Source organism: Chenopodium quinoa, unplaced genomic scaffold, assembly GCF_001683475.1.
Source record: "Chenopodium quinoa cultivar QQ74 unplaced genomic scaffold, ASM168347v1, whole genome shotgun sequence".
NCBI classification, from domain to species: Eukaryota; Viridiplantae; Streptophyta; class Magnoliopsida; order Caryophyllales; family Amaranthaceae; genus Chenopodium; species Chenopodium quinoa.
This window is the reverse complement of record NW_018742899.1, coordinates 1,053,529-1,070,857: the sequence shown is the minus strand read 5'-3', so window position 1 is coordinate 1,070,857 and position 17,329 is coordinate 1,053,529. Positions and strand designations below refer to the sequence as shown.

Here is a 17,329-nt window from a genome sequence, read left to right as displayed (position 1 = left end):
GTTTTTGTTTAGGGTGTTTTTGTGTGTTAGGGTTTATAAAAAAAAAAAAAAGTAATCATCTTTTGCTCTATCATCAGTGAAATGAAAATTGTCATATTTGTAGCATTCATTAGCTGGCATGTTGTTGGTATATTAGCACAGACCAATTTCTAAGATGGCAAGTGTGCATAATTTACGTTCAATTTTAATATTAATTACTTTCAATGAACCATATTTCAGAATTGATACAAATTGTTCTTGCAAGTGATATGGAGGAATGAGAAAGGAATGCTCACCAATCTTTCTTCTTTTGAAAATTAACATGTATGTTTCGGTCAAAACCTTAGATCAACAATGGAAGTCATTCTACAAACCTAAGACAACCTTATTTTGTGTTGCAAAAGACAATTATATCAAAGATGCCAAAATTACAAGGATGGCTAAACAGTTTTACTTTTTAACATTTTAAGAAAAAAAAAAAGGGCAATACATCATTACACCATAACAGGACCTGGTATAAACTAGAATGTTTTATAACCTGACTTCAAACTGAAATGTCAGCCAAAGAAAGCTTGAGAAGAAAACTGTTTGTCTCATCCAATAGCAGCATCTGCTCATTTTGCATTCAACTTCCGCTTCACAGATATTTTCTGGCTAGGGCTCGGACTTTTGTATCAAAATGTGATGATGCAATGCGCGAGCCAGGAAGATAAAGGGGGTTTAGAAGAATCTGAACATTAAAAGTCATCAGGTCAACAAAATCAGGGATGAGTCAAACCATACATCAATCACTAACTACAGAACCATGATAACTCTCTGTAGTCACATTTAACATAATTTGAAGATAAATTATGATAACAAAGAGATTGTGTGTTTAGCAACATAAGAACATAACATTGATTGTTTCTGCTGTAACAATTGAAAAATAAAAAAAATCAGAGGTGGGATTGAGGAAATTTGGAAGTTATAACTGAAAATGAAACTAGCAGATGAGAAGGCTAATATAGAAGTGCTACTAGAATAACGAACTACTATGTGGTAATAACACAAAGTTGCATGTAGCATTAAGCAGCTTGATCTTTTTTTTTGTTTTTTTTTCCAGATTGCATGACAAAGTAAATCAAAGACTAATAATATAGCATAGAAGTTATAAAGTAAACCAGGAGATCTGATTCCTGCCTTCCCCAAGGCCTCTTCATCTAACAAACTAAGAATTTGTAAAGTACATGCTTGAGTCTTGAGAACATGCACACCAGCAATCACAATAAATTAGTCGAAGCTATTCCCTAAAAATGGATACACTTAAACAGAGTACAAAAGATTGCACCCATCTCTCTCTTGAGCCAAATATGATTCAGATATATAAAGATTAAGCCTTTATTTATATATATTTATATTTTAGTTCGCACTCATAGCCAAAAATACTTGTGAGAAAAAAGGCTTCTCAGAAATTCCAAACGGCCCTTTTTTGTTCCAAGGATCTGTTCCACAAATAAGTAAGCACGTGTTTTCAGGTTTTCATCTCACATAAAACATACATTTGCTGGACCCAGTCCAATGTGTTGAGAAAAGGGATTGAAGTATTCACACTAAACCCCCTTCTGGCCTCATGAGCCATTATGCTGTGGTAATACTATAAGGAAACCAAACAAGGATACATGGAAAATATATTACTTTCTTGTCCATGGTCTTTCAAAAACAAAAGATTAATCGTTCTAACCTTTGAAATTTTTACCATAGAAGTTTGTGGAGGGGGAGACTTATGAAACTAAGGGAGTGTTTGGTATAAATATTGGAAATGGAGTAGAACGGAAACAAATAAGAGAGAGGAAAGGAATCATTTAACACTTACCTTTTCTTTTGTTTAATTTAACCATGGAAAGAAATCAATTAAACATAACTTCCTTTCTTTTTATTTGAGGGAAAGGATAATTGTTACCTTAGGTTTTCTAGAGGTAACAAATAGGTGAAAACCATTACTCCTATGTAACGGCAATTGTTACCCAAACCTTCCAACCAAGCATTTGGTAACGGTAATGATTTAATGGAATCCGTTTCTAACCCAAAACAGCTCTTACCAAAGATGCTCTAAGTGGCTAGTACAAGAAGCATTTCCCAAAGTAAGTATCCAGTTATCTTTCTATCAAATGTACTACCCAACAGGTGATAGGCTACAAACAGAAGTGTCACTAGCTCACCCATATAAGAGGTCATTTTAAACACCAATTTTCCAGAAGCCAACCATTTTAGTCTTAATCATACAATCTCAATCGGAAATCATCATATAAGCTTTCTTGTATCCATAGTATTAGAATCCAACCTTATACTTGGACTGTGTGACGCAGAGGCTACTTCCCCAAAACCCAGAGAAAGCACCACCATCTACTCTAGCTTATCCAGTATACTTCAAGAAAATAATCCTTTTACAGTGTACTTCTAACAACTGGGAAAACAATATGTTGACTATAGCAAATGAATCACACAGGAACATACAGAAAGAATTCACCCCTATAGGATCTTTAAAGAGTATAAGACTAAGTCATACAGAACCTCACATTCAGATTTCAGACTGTGACGCAGGCAACTTCCCCAATATCCAAAGAAAATTAAGCTGACTACAGCAAATAAACCACATAGGAACATAAGGACAGAAAAAACACCCAAAAGAGGTAAGCTAGGATTCACACCTAAAAGAGCTTTGAATCAGCAATAGTAGAACACTTAACCAATTAACCAAAGAGGAAGCTTGTGGCTGATTCTAGAACTATACTAATCCCAATGACATTAGAGCTGTTTATATTAATTTAAGAACTGCTAAAAAAAAAAGCGCACATGCGAAAACATACATGTAAACCACACCACTCTATTTGATATTCCCTCCACCCTATACACTTTAGACGTCCAAAATCAAACTAATACATCCTCCGTTTTCTTTTTACTTGGAACACATTGACTAATACACTATTTACATACTCTACTTTGATTAGATTTGATGATTTATATTTAAGGAAGAACATAGTCATGTTAAATCTTGTTAGGTTCACCTTGATTTATGATTTCATATTGACAAATATTTATAATTTTTACTTTATTGGAAAATAAAGATATTTGTGATTGAAATAGAGAATTGGGAATTAGACTGTTGCAAGTAAAAAAAAAATGGAGGAAGTATTGCTTGGGTGCTGAACAAAAGTATTGCATATCTGAGTTGTTCATCTTTTTATTTATTTATTTTTATATTTTTTTGCACTTTCTAAGAGTTACCAACTTTTAAATAATCGGGGAGTAATAAATAACAAAGGATTATCAAGATTCCTCAAACAACATTTAGTTAAAGGAGATGTTAGATGGCAGTTACATTGAATTACGTAATTAGAAGCAAGGAAAACAAGTATATTCTAGGAATCATGATTCACAAGAAAAATAAAAAAAAAATATAATCATACTTTTATGCGTCGTGAAGCAAAGAACCATAGGAATGTCAGTAAATATTATTTCTAGATGATTCTACAATCACAAGTTCACAACATACTATCCCACAAAGCAAATTAAGAATTACAATATAAAACGATTACAATGAAGAAAATGGTAAAAAAGATTATCAACAGCTTAATCTCTTGAAATTCTAAACCAACTTAGGTTTTGTTCACTTGGCATTATTACATGTTGTCTCTATAGGTTGTTTTAGCAAGGGAACTAAAAAGCAAAGAAACAATATATATATCAAAACAAAAACATATAGCCACAACCGCTTGGGATGAAAGATTAAAACTGTGAAACTAAAATTATAGACGCTTACATAGCACTGGAAGTCCATGCAAGGTCCTGGACTATGTCTAGAGATGCATGTAGAATAAACTGGTGCTGCTGTGCAGCATCTTCCTTCTGAAAATTAGAGTAAGATGGCAATATTATATAACCAGTAACATCAAGCATCAATAGATGAATAAGTCAAAAACAACATAGATGCTAAATAAGTAAAGACTCTATGGACAAAGGTGACAGCAAGTTTGCTTCAACAGGATCACTACTAGTTGACAAATTAACCATGTGTTTCAAATCTCTAAATCAAGGTACTCCAGAAATCCTAACCCTTCTTAGCCCAGGATAAGTTGGTCCCTAACTCACAGAAAACCCTAAGTCAAAGTGATCCCATAGATATATGCACATCTTGTTCTAAACATGGACTCGAAGCTACTGCCCATAATAGTGTTTCCACTTGCCCCATTGTATTAAATTTTCTTTAGTTCATCCAAACCCCCATGCAAAGCAAACAACTTATATCAAGGATTCAAATCAATTTCCAGGAATAATATAATTGTAATTGCAATCACAAATATAGCCATATAAAGAACAAAAGCTAGCCTTGTCGTTCATAGCTTCTTTAACAGTGTGTTTGGATTGAAGGAGATGGAGGAAAAGGAAGGGAAGGGAAATGGAGGGGTGGAGTATCTTCTATTTCAATAACAAATGAGGGAGGAAGGGAATTGAAGGAAAAAGAAATGGAGGGATTGAATCGTAAGAAATTGATCTCTCAAACAATGGAGAGATTTAAAAGGAAAACTCATAATTCTTCCCTCCCCTCCCTTCCCCTCCCTTCTTTTCCTTCCCCTTTCTTTATCCAAACACGCTGTAAAAGTACACATGCCTTCTGCACTTCTCTCACTTTCTCTTCTATCTACTAGTTGGCATGGTTGTTCCCCAAAGAAGAAAAATGTTAAAAGCAGCACCACAAAACAACATCCTCAAGAAGCACATCATTCTATACAATAGCATGATTAAAATTCAGCCTGAGTGAAAAACTAATTGCAATCAACCATTTTCAATATACACAAAGATAATGTATATTAACACTGATTTATCTAGTCAAAACATAACAAAATGTGTCATATCGACAAGCTCCGTATATGAAACTCTATCTTCTAAGTTTATGTTTTGCCATAAATACCGACATCTCGGTTGCGAATCTCATAATCATCTATTCTGTACCAAGACAAACATGAAAAGGACGCAATCCATGTCACTAAATTTCTACTGGAAATTTGATTTCATCAGAACTTGTGCAGACCGAAACATTAAACCCAACAATTTTAAATATTAGTCCAAATACTTGACTGATTCACCTTACTTCTAAATTGCAAATAGATATTTTTTTACCATACAATAAATTGTTATAAATTACACACAATAGCAATAATAGAGAACAAATAACACAATGTTCTAGCATTTTGAGTTCAAGAATGAAAATTCTCCCCAAATAAAAAACTAACGAATTTGCTGAACTAAAATGAAAATACTTAGCAACGAATAATGGTCAAAATTAAGAGACATACTTTCAATGCAGAACCCAATTCAGCTTCATAAATGGGTATATCAGTGCGACTAACGATCATAAAACACGCGACTCGCCATTCACGATCAAATTGATAATTACCAGAAAATCAATTGTGCAGCAGCAAATTGTTGCATTACCAATCAAATTGTTAAATGTAATAAAATCTCTGTCATTGCACAGGTAACTGAGGTAAGTGTGTACACCTCACCGGTCACCCCGCCCCCACCTAAAACACTGCCACTAGATCCACTGCCATCTTGGGCAGGCGTTGCGTAAACATTGACATAAATGATAGTCTTTATGTAGGTGACATATATTTTCAGTTGAAATCCACTAATTCAACCTGGATTAAAATATCCAAAGTTCCGAACGGGTTCATAAGATTCGCAAACAATGTTCACATATAGCCAAAGTCTAGAATGGAATTTGGTAAATCAATATTCTGCTTCGCAACAAGATGTCGAAATTTAGGCCATAAGGCAAACAAGCCTAACAACCTTATATCAACATTCAAATCAAATTCAAATTTTTTCAAATGGGTTCAACAAAACACATTTCTAGAGACACACATTGGGTCAAGACCCTATAAAATAAAGCGCTTTAGTGACCCTGTCCACTAAAATTTTGGCCCGACCCTATTATCAATGGGCAGCCCTGTCCATTAACCACCCCTAGTCATCAAAACCGGAAACCTACAATAAGTGAATAAGTACTCTTGCCAAGTTGCTAGAAAATATAAGCAACAAAAAAATAATAACGAAATTCAGAAAATAAGCAATAAAAATTTTGGTCAGGGAAGGGAAACTATCAAAGTAGCAAATCTGAGATGACAAATAAACTAGTAGAAACAAAAATTTGATCGAAAATTAACACAAATAGATAAAAAAAGAAAAAAAAAATCAGATAAAAAATCGAAATTCCCAACAAATACTATTAGATCGAAAATCCAACAAAAAAATCGAAATTTCCAACATATAGAACGAAATTCACAACAAATAAGACATAATATAATCACTATATTAACATCCAAATTAACAAGCAAACCAACAAAAACATCAAAACAATGAAATCGACATACATACCTGAGATTAAGGTCGAAAAGAATGGCGATTTGCCGAGCTAATGCGAGTAGAAGATCGAAAATGAAAAATAAAATTAAGGTTGGCTGGGCGTATAAGGAGATCTGAGTCGTGAGAGTGTGAGGGCTTGAACGCCGTGAACGGTGGCCGGTGGCTATGAGCCTATGAAGGGTGAGGTGGCGGTTGAACATAGAGAGAGGGAGGAATTTAGTGTTTTTACTTATTAGTGAGAGATTGAAAGTAAGTGAGTAATGTGTTTTTGTTGATTTGTTAAGGAATATTCAATTTTTTTTAAAAAAAATATATCTAATTTCAATATTTACCCTTTTAATTTCGGATATCCGAAAATTTGAAAATCAGTATCCAAATCCGTATTCGACATTCGATCCGAAATGAAAACTCGGATCAAATATCTTAAAATTGGATCGATTGTAAATTGTATTTTCGGATTTTCAAATACTTTTGTACAGGCCTAATAGCTAACCATAGTGAAAGCTCTAAAAGAGTTAACTTGAATTCTAAGTTCCTAACTATGTGAAAAATAAAATTAAAAAAAAAAAAAAAAAAAAAACAAAATTGAGCCCTCTCTTAATATCTCCCACGGTCCCACCTCTCCACCATTTTATCTTGTTGTCTTGCAGAAAAATTGGCAAACTACAGTAAACCTGAAGAACCTCTGCACTCCACACCCATAACTAGTAGACACCCATGACCTTAAACTTAGCTCTTGAATCCAGCTTCCTTCATCGAAACTGCAATTTTCCAGTACCCTTTACCAATAATTCAAACAAAAATTCCAGAAAATTAAATTTCCCAATAATCTTTGCCCAATTTCCCAATCCAAAGGTATCACCTTTTTCTATCTCCTTCGCAAATTACAATTTTATCCTGTTTTATGTGTATGTTTTTCAAATTTGGGCAGTGTAATCAAGAACTATTGGTGGTGGTTGGTGGCGGAGCTGCCGGAATTTATGGCGCAATTTGGGCAAAAACTGTCGCACCCAAACTCAATGTTATTGTCATTGAGAAAGGGCAGCCATTATCTAAGGTACCACCACTTTTAACTCCCTTTCCTTTTTTGCATGAGCTTGTTTTGCTGATAAACTTTCTGGGTTTTGTCTGAATGCTATACATGTTTGCAAAAGGAATTGATTTACAGTAATTAATTTGGAATTTCTAAGGGTATTCCTTTTTCATTATAATCTCTTAGTCCATGAATATTTGTAACAATTTGACTTTAGACTATTCATGCATCAACTTTGATCACATTTTCTTACTAATATATAACAATCAAATGCTACTGTGTAATATGTTGTTGGATTAGTTTGTACAGGTGAGAATAAATAGTTAAAGATGGGCTTTGTAATTGAGACATTTCTTTTAGGAAGAACAAGTAGGAATGGAGTGAGTACTTTCTCTTGAGAAGCTCCGTAATGTTCCTCTGCTTTGCTTGAGTAATTTCGATGGTCTAAGGGTAATTTGTTGGGAAGAATAATAAAATATGGAACTACAAAAACAACACATAAGATTTTTACGTGGAAAACCTCACATCAACAATAAGGGGAAAAACTATGGCCCCAATCTCCAAGGACAAAAATAACTTTAACAATAATTTCGGGAGTACAATGAGCATCTAATGGAAGGAAGGTGTGGACACTAAAATCTAAGTTGGTTGAAGTCATATAATGGAAGGAAGACTTTAGACTTGATGTGTCTAGTTTTAGTTTGGGGGAACAAGTTCTTTCAAGTATTGACTTGGTTACTTGTTGTACATGAGAAGATTGATGAGTTGTTGAAGAACCAAGAGAGGAGGAGTGTCATAAATGGAAGGGAAGAAATGAAGAAGAGACAAATATGATATTAGTGAGAGGGGTATTTTTAGGTTTTGTATAAGTACCAATGTTAAGGGTACTTAATGTAGACCATCCTAAAATACATTGTATTGGATATTGTAGTTGTGGTGGTGATCATTGTACTCTCGAAATTATTTGCTAGTAAAACTGTTTTCGTCTTGGACCAGGGTTTTTTCCTAAATGTTCGAGGTGGGCTCTTTCACGTAAAAATCTTGTATGTAGTTTTTGTAGTTCTATATATTATTTTTTCTCCCGATATTGTGTTTATCTGTTATTCCCCAACATAATTAGGAATAACTAGTTGTAGTGTTTGTAGACTGTAGCCCTTAGCTATTTTCTTACATGTTAGTCGATAAGTCTCAGTTATTAGAGCCTTAGAGGTTAGTTGTCAAAGTAGGATTTTAATCCATTTAATTATTTGGAAATTAGTTATAATAGAATTTGTGAAACATTACCTTAAGTAGTAGTTTGGGTTGTGTAGTGATAAAATTGCTAGCCTATCATTGTAAACGTGCATATGAATGACAATTTTAGAAGTTATAAATTAGCTTGCTTGATCAGGGATACGATAGGGAAAAAGTAGAGTCCCTAGCAAGTACTTAAAAGAATTCTAAACTATTGATGGATTTTGTGAACGAGACAGCTAAAGGGACTAATAAGTGCTAATCCGAAAAGCATCTTGATCTAAGAGAATTATAACTCGATATGATCTTGAACCAATTTGGATTCGAGAATGAAGGTATAGATTTGACCAAGAGCCGTAATTCCATGTTGGCCTCTACTCGATTATCTTTGGACAAGTTAAATTAGTTATGAAATAGGTGAAATTAGCTATGAAATAGCATACAAACACACATATGACTAATACATGGTGACGATTTGAGTTAAGTAATCCAAATTGCACGGTATCTAACTGTTTGTTCATATCTTCATAATCATCTTCTTATGCACGATAACATTAAAATAGATCATAATTAGCATTTTAAAAAAAAAGGTGACAATGTATCATAACTCCAAGCAATGACATTACAAGCCAATATACAGTAAATTTACGTAGTAATACAAGCATGATATCAGTAACACCTTGCATCATGAAATTTAGGTTGCTCAATAACAATTTAGAAATGAAAGAACAATTTTACTTCTGGAAATAAATACTGATGACCCTTATAAGTAATACCTTTCCTGTCTAGAGTCCTTAGGTGAAATCTCAAACTTTTGAATGGAACTCGAAATTGTCTGAGCACAGTAAATGATTTATGAAGTGATCTGGGTATTATGAGAGCATAGAGCTTTTTTGTTTTGGAAATCAAGCCACATGACCATAGATTGACCCCTGTAAATAAATTAAAATTAGAAAATGATCTGGATTCTGGCCATTGAAATAAGCTTAGACCAGCACTACAAAGGCATTTCAGTGACTGCCTTGAGGGGGCTCTGTAGATCCTGCCAGTGCTTTGAGCTTGCACTGGAGCTAGGTGCCCAGCTGATTTTTTTTTTTTTTTTTTTTTTTTTAACAAAAAAAATTATCCTTTTGGTAATATTTCTGGTTATATGTTAACTAAAGGGCTTGTGGACCTGATTGTATTTGGGCTAGCTAAAGTTGTGGGATTATTTTCTTTCTGATCATGAATGGGTTTTAGGCAATCTTCCGGTCTATTTTTCAGATCACTTGCAATGTCCAATCATAGGGACATACCGACATAGGGTGCTATAATTGGGGATTATGTATCTTCAGGTAGCTTTTGTGAAACACTACCCCAAAAGCTAATAGCTGGCGTTCATCACTACTTTGCCGAAATTGATTTTTTGAATTAGTTCATTGAGAATATAATGCTACCTTCTTAATATATCTGAGCAGTTTTCAATATTTCTTTCCTTTCTCTCTCAACATAAAATGTCTCTAATCTTTTTTTAATTTTAGAAATTTTTATTTCTTGTCTACGGTGAATTAGTGATGTTGATCTGGGTTTATGTAATCTATGCATGATGCAGGTAAAAATATCTGGAGGAGGTAGATGCAATGTGACCAATGGACATTGCCCTGACAATGTGGTAAGTGCAGCATAAGAGCTTTGGCATTATGGTATCCTACTTGCGGTAAATCTCATCCTCAATTTCACCCAAGCAAATAATGATATTCTTAAAGTTTGTAGTGTCTCACCATGCTTTCGTAGCGGCTTCTTTCAAAAAGGATAGATGTAATTTGTACTAAAATTATGAAATAATATTTGAATTGTATTCATTTGCACTACCATTGAAATTACTACTACTGCTACTACTACTACCAAAAAATCTACAATAATTATGTGTAGTTTATGAAAAATAATGGGCATTCAATCTTCTTGCTAATACTTATTAAAATTATTTTTATAGGCTTCATTTCATCGTCGTTGATCACTAATATTTCTTGCAGATTATGGCGGAACATTACCCTAGGGGAAACAAAGAGTTAAAGGGATCTTTCTTTAGCATGCATAGTCCACTTGATACTATGTCCTGGTTTACTAGTCGTGGAGTCAAACTCAAGGTCATCTATATTTCTAAACCCTTCGTTGTTCTTTCTTCATCTTTTTTGTCTTCTATCACAAAAGTAATGTATTGTTATTCTGTGGTCTTTCTATGCATATGTACGGTACTGAAACCTTTTACATTTGTATTACTATCAGACGGAAAGTGATGGTCGGGTATTTCCGGTCAGCAATAGCTCATCTTCAATTATTGATTGCCTAATGACTGAAGCTAGAAAAACAGGAGGTATTTATCAACTTGCCTTATGCCATTATATTGTTGTTATCAATTTTGTAATAGTTTATGTAAAAGAACTTTGAAACGGTGCAGTGATACATGTTTAAAGAGTAGGTGCACCATGTATAAAAAAATTCAAGAAAGCAGTGGTTTGTATTTCTATTCATTTGTCTGACTTGTCTCAGATTCTCAGAGCATGGTTGGAGAAAGAGTGCATTTTTACCCCTGTCTCCTACTCATAATTACATGTATATTGGGAATTTATAGAATATTGTATGCTGATACCTCAAATTTTTCACTCCGTCATCCCTAAATAAAAGCCCTTTTTTTCCTAGGAGCATAGTTTTAGACTTCTAGGAGAGGTATTTTGGTAGGGTATAGTTGATTAAAGTTGAATATGAAGGTAGGGAGAACAGTTTATTGTGGGATGGAATCGCCTTTCCTTCTTGAGAAAAAGTAAGGGGTTAGAGGGGTTCGGTTGATTAAAAGTGTATAGAAAAAGTAGTGGTTATGGACCCTACAAAAATGAAAATGTGTTTTTATTTTGTTTTGTTGGGACAAGAATTTTGTGAGAAATGAAGCTTTAAGATAGACAGAGGGAGTACTGTTTTCTCACGTGAGATGTAAAGCTTACTCTGTTGATCAATTCTCTAGAAAAAACTTAAATAATGTCAAATGACTAAATAACTATGAAATTACTCTGTGGCATTGTAGTAGAACTACTAAGATTTGGGAAGTCACTTATGATTCGTTTGCTGATATAGAAGACTTGAAATGCTTTAGAATTTTGAGATGGCAATTTGGGTACGATGACGATCACTTGATCAGTAATTTAGCATTTGGTTGTTATTTGATTCTCAGCTAAAAGTGTAATGGGAAGGTTCATTCTTGACACCTTAAGGTGTGTTCCTCAGTGGTTAGTTCTTCTTTGCCTTTCCTTAAGGTTGAGTGTCCGAAAAACCTGGATAAAATATTGCAAGTATCATCTTCTTTCAGTATACTCTATGATTCACAAAACAACAGTCCTTTCCTTCATCTATTCTTCATGTTGTTTACATAGTCTGAGTGCAACCTTTGAGTTTCTCCATAACACTAAATGCTTTTGATGTACTGCAAATTGTGTTAATGCTTCACTCTTTGCAGTGTCGGTGCAGACAGGAAAAACTGTGACTACTGCGACTAGCAAAGCTACTGGGAAGTTTGATCTTGGGATTAAGATGCATACTTCTCCAACCGCTGATCTTGTTGAAGCTGATTATCTGTTAATTGCCACTGGAAGTAGCAAGCAGGTTGTTTGAGCTTTAAGATTGTACTTTTCATGAACCTGATATTATAATTATGCAATGTTACTACAATTTTTCACAGGGTTATGGTCTTGCAGGTCAGCTTGGCCATACGATTATAGATCCTGTCCCTAGTCTCTTCACCTTCAAGATCAAAGACTCTAATTTGGCTGAACTATCGGGTGTATGATATCTCCACCATCCTCCTTTTTGATTTACAACCATTTTCAGCTACTCATATGACTTAACCTGTTTTAGTGATGCTGTTATATACTTATATGTCACCATCAGTCACTTTTTTGTATTATGTTTCTTAGAAACCTTCCCTACATTAATATTCTACAAATTAAATAACACTCTTGTGTCTGTTTGTCTGTCTTGTGGATGTTTAGGTTGCTTTCTCCAAGGTAAAAGCAAGATTGAAACTGGATAACCGCCGACGAAATATACCACAGCTTACACAGGCATGCATGACAATATTATGGTGATGTCCTTCAATATTCTTAATACATATAAACTAACTCATCTTGTTGATTGTAGGTTGGACCAATGCTTGTTACTCACTGGGGGCTCAGTGGTCCTGCAATTCTTCGGTTGTCTGCCTGGTCAGCTCGTGATCTATACAGCTCAAATTACAAAGGTAATAATACCTTTGAACAGTCTGCTTGCACACTCTGACTACATTATCTGTGTCTGACATAATCTTATGTATCCAGGGACACTTATCTTGGACTTTGCACCGGACCTTCATATAGAAGAAGTGAAGTCAATCCTCTTAAAGCAGAAGAAGAATTTTGCAGTAAGTAATTTTCCTTCTTAGAGCTTCATTAGGATAGCGATCTCCTGCTGTTGTTAATTTTGATTCGTGATCTGCCTAAGTTGAATAGGTACCCTTTCTACCCCAAAAATAAGATAGGGAGGAAGGGAGCATCAGAACATGATATACTTGCCCTAGAAATGAAATAAAATATACAATTTGACTTAAAATACTACTTGGTGTTATTAAGGTAAAAGAAAACATGACTGTAGTCCTGAATCTATTTCCTCTAATACTGTAGAAAGCTATTTCATGATGCTGTTTACAAATGTGGTGTTTATTTGGCATACAGGCAATTTAATATTCTTAATTATTGTTTACTGGTGATGGCTCATAATATTGAGTGATTTGACCACTTTGTTATATACACTTTGCTATTTCTATGAGCATAACTTTATTGTTCTGTTGAAATGTTGATATATTCAGAAGCAAAAAGTGGTCAATTCAAGCCCTTCGGAGTTTAATCTTGTCAAGAGATTTTGGAGATATTTGCTCAAACGTGAGGTAGACAGTAGTTCTTTTGTTCTACCACTATTACATATTTTTTAACTTTTGTTTGTTAAACTACTTCATTCTATCTAGGGTTTAGTTGAAGATATCTTGTGGGCTTCCATTTCTAGTGATGCGTTGCTTGCTATTACCTCCCTACTAAAACAGTGTCCATTTGAAGTGACAGGAAAGGTATGAGCACCCCCTCCTGCTTCGCCCTCTCTAAATATTATTAGTTCTGTTTTAGTATATTTATAATTGTCAAGATTTGTGACATGATTTTTTCTTAAGGGCCAATTTAAAGATGAATTTGTCACTGCTGGAGGTATTCCCTTGAGTGAGGTACTCTCACTTCTCCCTTTATTTCCGTCCCTGTTATTTTCTTTCTATCTCATAATATTGAATTTAACCTGCACTATCTCCCTTTGAAGATTTCATTGAAGACGATGGAGAGCAAAATACTTTCCAACTTATTTTTTGCAGGAGAGGTAATTAATAATCATGCTTTGTAATGTATTTTCTCAGGCATACCATAAAAACAACCGAAGTTATGTATATGGGCCTTATGGCATGAACTTTAAAAGGCATTCTATGTTTGCATTTTGCAGTTTCAGTAGTTGGCTGTATTTCCTTAGTAGCTTCTTGAAGTAAATTTGGCCTATGTTGTTTGATATTGCTGCATTCATACTAGAAGAGTGCTTCCCTTCTTTGTTCTTGAATTTTGTTCAGGACATGAGAAGATCTTGCAGGTGTTCACCCTGTAATTGTGGAGACTCTTGGCCACTACACCACAGAAAAGAAGTAGATAAATTTAGTAACCCATTGTTTTGGTCAATCTTTTTTTGAGAGAAGTGGAAATGTGTGTTGAGGTTTGAGGTCATTGAAGGCAGGGGCAGATGCATTTTTAAGGAGTTCTAAATTTCTTATGTTTTGCAGATATTGAACGTTGATGGGATAACTGGTGGATTTAATTTTCAGGTATCCATCTTAATTCTTTTTTGCTTTCTCTTTCGTTTTCTGGTGGAAAATTCTTAGTATAATTATCCAGCAATGCTCCCTTAATCAACCTAATAAAGATTAAGCAAACAATTCCAAGTATAAAACCTGCAAGTCAATATCATTTTGCCAAAAGTCACTATCCGGAACTTGGTCTCTGATATTTATAGAAGTTGTGATTTTTCTTTTTAGGGCCGGTTAGTGACTTGGTTAGTTGATAAGCATGTGCTTAATTCTTGTTTCTAGCAATATGCATTGTTCCTAATTTCCTATTCTAAGCTTTGTTATGTATGCCTATATATTTCCCTATATGTTGGTTTTCATTTATTTGAGTAAAAGGCAGTACTTCCTCAGCCAAATAACTACTGTTTTCCTTTTCATTTGTCACTTTGTGAGATAATATAATTAACAGGCTTTTGGTAACAAAAGTAGGAATGACACGTGCATCTCTTTTTTCTTAATTTTAAAGACTTTAAGGTCTAAGTTCAAACACACAGGTTTAGAGAAAATGAGTTTAAATACTTATACTCCCTCCGTCCCATAATTTCGTGCCTATTTCTCAAAAGATACGGTAATTAAGGAGAATGGTGAAAGTAGGGGAATATTTAATTGGAAAGATAAAAAGTAAAGAATATTGTATGGGAATAATAAAAAAAGTAGTGAATATTGTATGAAAAAGAGAAAAGGTAATGATTTTTTGGGTATATGTGTATTTTGTATGGGAAAGATAAAAAGTTAGTTATGATTATGTGCTAAGTTATAAAAAGCGCGCCTAGGCGCAAGGCACGGTGAGGCTCGAGAGTTGGCGCCTTAGCTCTTTGAGGCTCAAATACCTACAAAAGGCGCGGCGCGCGCCTTTGCGCCTTATTTTGCGCTTTTTTCTAGGCTGCTTCTTGCGCCTTTGCACCTTATTTTGCGCTTTATGTTTTAAAACATCAATAGCTATTGTGTAAGTTTATTTTTCCTAAAGTATACCATGAGACTTTGTTATGGGCAGGTTTTCTTCAATTCTAGTGGAGAGAGAAATCCCATATCCTACAATTCGATTTGAAGAACTCTTGTTATTGATCACATGGCCCTTTCACCTTTTCTCATAATTTCATTTTTACACTTATTTAATAGAAATTATTATTTCTTTTCTATATGAATAAAGTGTGCCTCACCTATAAAAGGCGCGCGCCTTGCAGCTAGGCTCCAAGGACTTTTTGCGCCTTGTGCCCTTTAAAACTAAGATTATGTGCTATATTTAAAAACAGGCACTACATTTTGTGACACCCAAAAAGGAATACAGGCACGAAATAATGGGACGGAGAGAGTATATTAGTTTAGATTAGTTGATTCAAGTTCTGATAAGTCAGTATAAATATAAATTGAAGAGAGAATACAGTCATAGGTGTTAGTTGAATCTTTTTTCTTTTCAGTTTTCACTATATGATGTTCATTGTCTTTAACATTTTGCCTAATTGTTTTGCATCTTGAAGGTCCAATACAAAGGTCTACTTCTAAGTTATCTTCAACAATTTACTCTTTGATTTCTTTTTGTTACTGTTGCAAGGCCGTTTGATTGATGTTCATGCAATTGGGAAATTACCATAGTTCTAGCAAGTACTCCGCTGTTCTGTTTAGGCTCCCTCACCTCCCTGTATCCTCCATCAGTTACTTGGATGAAGGCTTGTATGCTTATAGATTGAATAACAACTTTTGCAGAATGCGTGGACGGGGGGCTACATTGCTGGTACAAGCATTGGGGATTTAGCAGCAGACAGAGCGCTTAAGGTGCAGATATTATTATGACATTGTCCCTTTATGCAGCTAGTGGTACAAGCCTACAACTGCCTTCTAATTTCTAAGCCGGAACTAAGTCATGTGCATGCTAACTATAATGCACAAAAGTTAAAACTGAGGACGTTTGGGTTTGTCCACCTATTATGTATGGGCCTCAGAAGTTGTATGTAGGTTGTTGTGAAATAAAAGGGATATAGAATTAGGCCCTGTTCTGATTTACTGAAAATAACTAAATTGAATTGAACTGATTGGGATTAAACTAAACTAATTAGAGCTGAACTGAAAAATTTGACTATGGATTAATGATTTTTAACTATGGATTAGTAATGATATTAATCCACTAATAATTATGAAAAATAAAATAAAGTTCAAAATTAATCCACTAATAGTATTTTTTTTTTAATTTTTTATTTTCATGTTAATTGATGCCTGTGAAATTAATCTACTATAATAGTATGGCCGTTAAAAAATGAAACAAAAACAAACCAAAAAAGAAAAAACGAAGAAAATATCCAAAAAAAAAAGAAAAAAGAAAAAAGAAAAAAGAAACAAAGACCCAAAACTACGCAATTTCATTATGTTGTTGTTGTAATATATATTCAAAAGTATGAAATTTGGCTTTAATTATCATTAGTAATATCATTAGACATAAAGATGAACTTAAAAAGATCGGCCCAAAGGCATGCCTAAACTAAATTGTCACTAACAATATCATTAGCTAAATCATATAAAACAAATAAATTAACAAAAGAATTGAACTGAACTGATTGGAGCACAACTGAACTGAATTAAATTGAAATGGAGCTGAATAGAATAGGCCCTTAGAGAGGGTGTGATTAGACACGAGCATATGTTGGTAAAATAAAAATATTCTTGATTAGATCTAATCTTGTATATGGCTCTTTACATGCCAAAATAATACGGGTACGAATTAATGATTTACTGCTATTCTATTACAAATACAT

General features: G+C 34.1%; 1 protein-coding gene and 1 long non-coding RNA gene across 6 annotated transcripts; one reads left to right on the top strand and one right to left on the bottom strand.

The window, feature by feature from the left end:
• Positions 1–249: 249 nt before the first annotated feature.
• On the bottom strand, positions 250–6,629 carry LOC110727075. Its single transcript, XR_002512463.1, has 3 exons — positions 6,397–6,629; positions 3,779–3,864; positions 250–709 (listed from the first exon to the last, which is right to left on the bottom strand). It is a non-coding gene; the product is annotated as an uncharacterized LOC110727075 (long non-coding RNA).
• Positions 6,630–6,766: 137 nt separating this feature from the next.
• LOC110727074 (uncharacterized protein YtfP-like) lies at positions 6,767–16,744 on the top strand. 5 transcript variants are annotated; one of them, XR_002512460.1, is made up of 16 exons: positions 6,767–7,239; positions 7,316–7,441; positions 10,242–10,301; positions 10,663–10,776; positions 10,916–11,003; positions 12,138–12,283; positions 12,360–12,461; positions 12,670–12,741; positions 12,818–12,917; positions 12,994–13,076; positions 13,521–13,598; positions 13,677–13,775; positions 13,888–13,925; positions 14,015–14,071; positions 14,520–14,561; positions 16,287–16,329. XR_002512460.1 is itself a non-coding variant. In XM_021906612.1 (16 exons), the coding sequence occupies exons 1-16, from the start codon at positions 7,102–7,104 to the stop codon at positions 16,371–16,373; spliced, it is 1,443 nt and encodes a 480-aa protein (XP_021762304.1). In that variant the 5' UTR covers positions 6,767–7,101; the 3' UTR covers positions 16,374–16,744. The 5 variants fall into 5 exon arrangements, 2 of the variants coding, with proteins under 2 accessions (XP_021762304.1, XP_021762305.1); XM_021906612.1 differs by having other exon boundaries at positions 13,875–13,925; positions 16,287–16,744; XM_021906613.1 differs by lacking the exon at positions 16,287–16,329 and adding an exon at positions 16,135–16,267 and having other exon boundaries at positions 13,875–13,925.
• The last annotated feature ends 585 nt before the right edge of the window (positions 16,745–17,329 follow it).

Coding starts and splice junctions, on each gene's coding strand:
- LOC110727074 (XM_021906612.1), top strand. CDS start 7,102: ATGACCTTAAACTTAGCTCTTGAATCCAGCTTCCTTCATCGAAACTGC. Junction 13,599..13,676: donor GATATTTGCTCAAACGTGAG/GTAGACAGTAGT, acceptor CATTCTATCTAG/GGTTTAGTTGAAGATATCTT. Junction 13,926..14,014: donor GAGGTATTCCCTTGAGTGAG/GTACTCTCACTT, acceptor CTCCCTTTGAAG/ATTTCATTGAAGACGATGGA.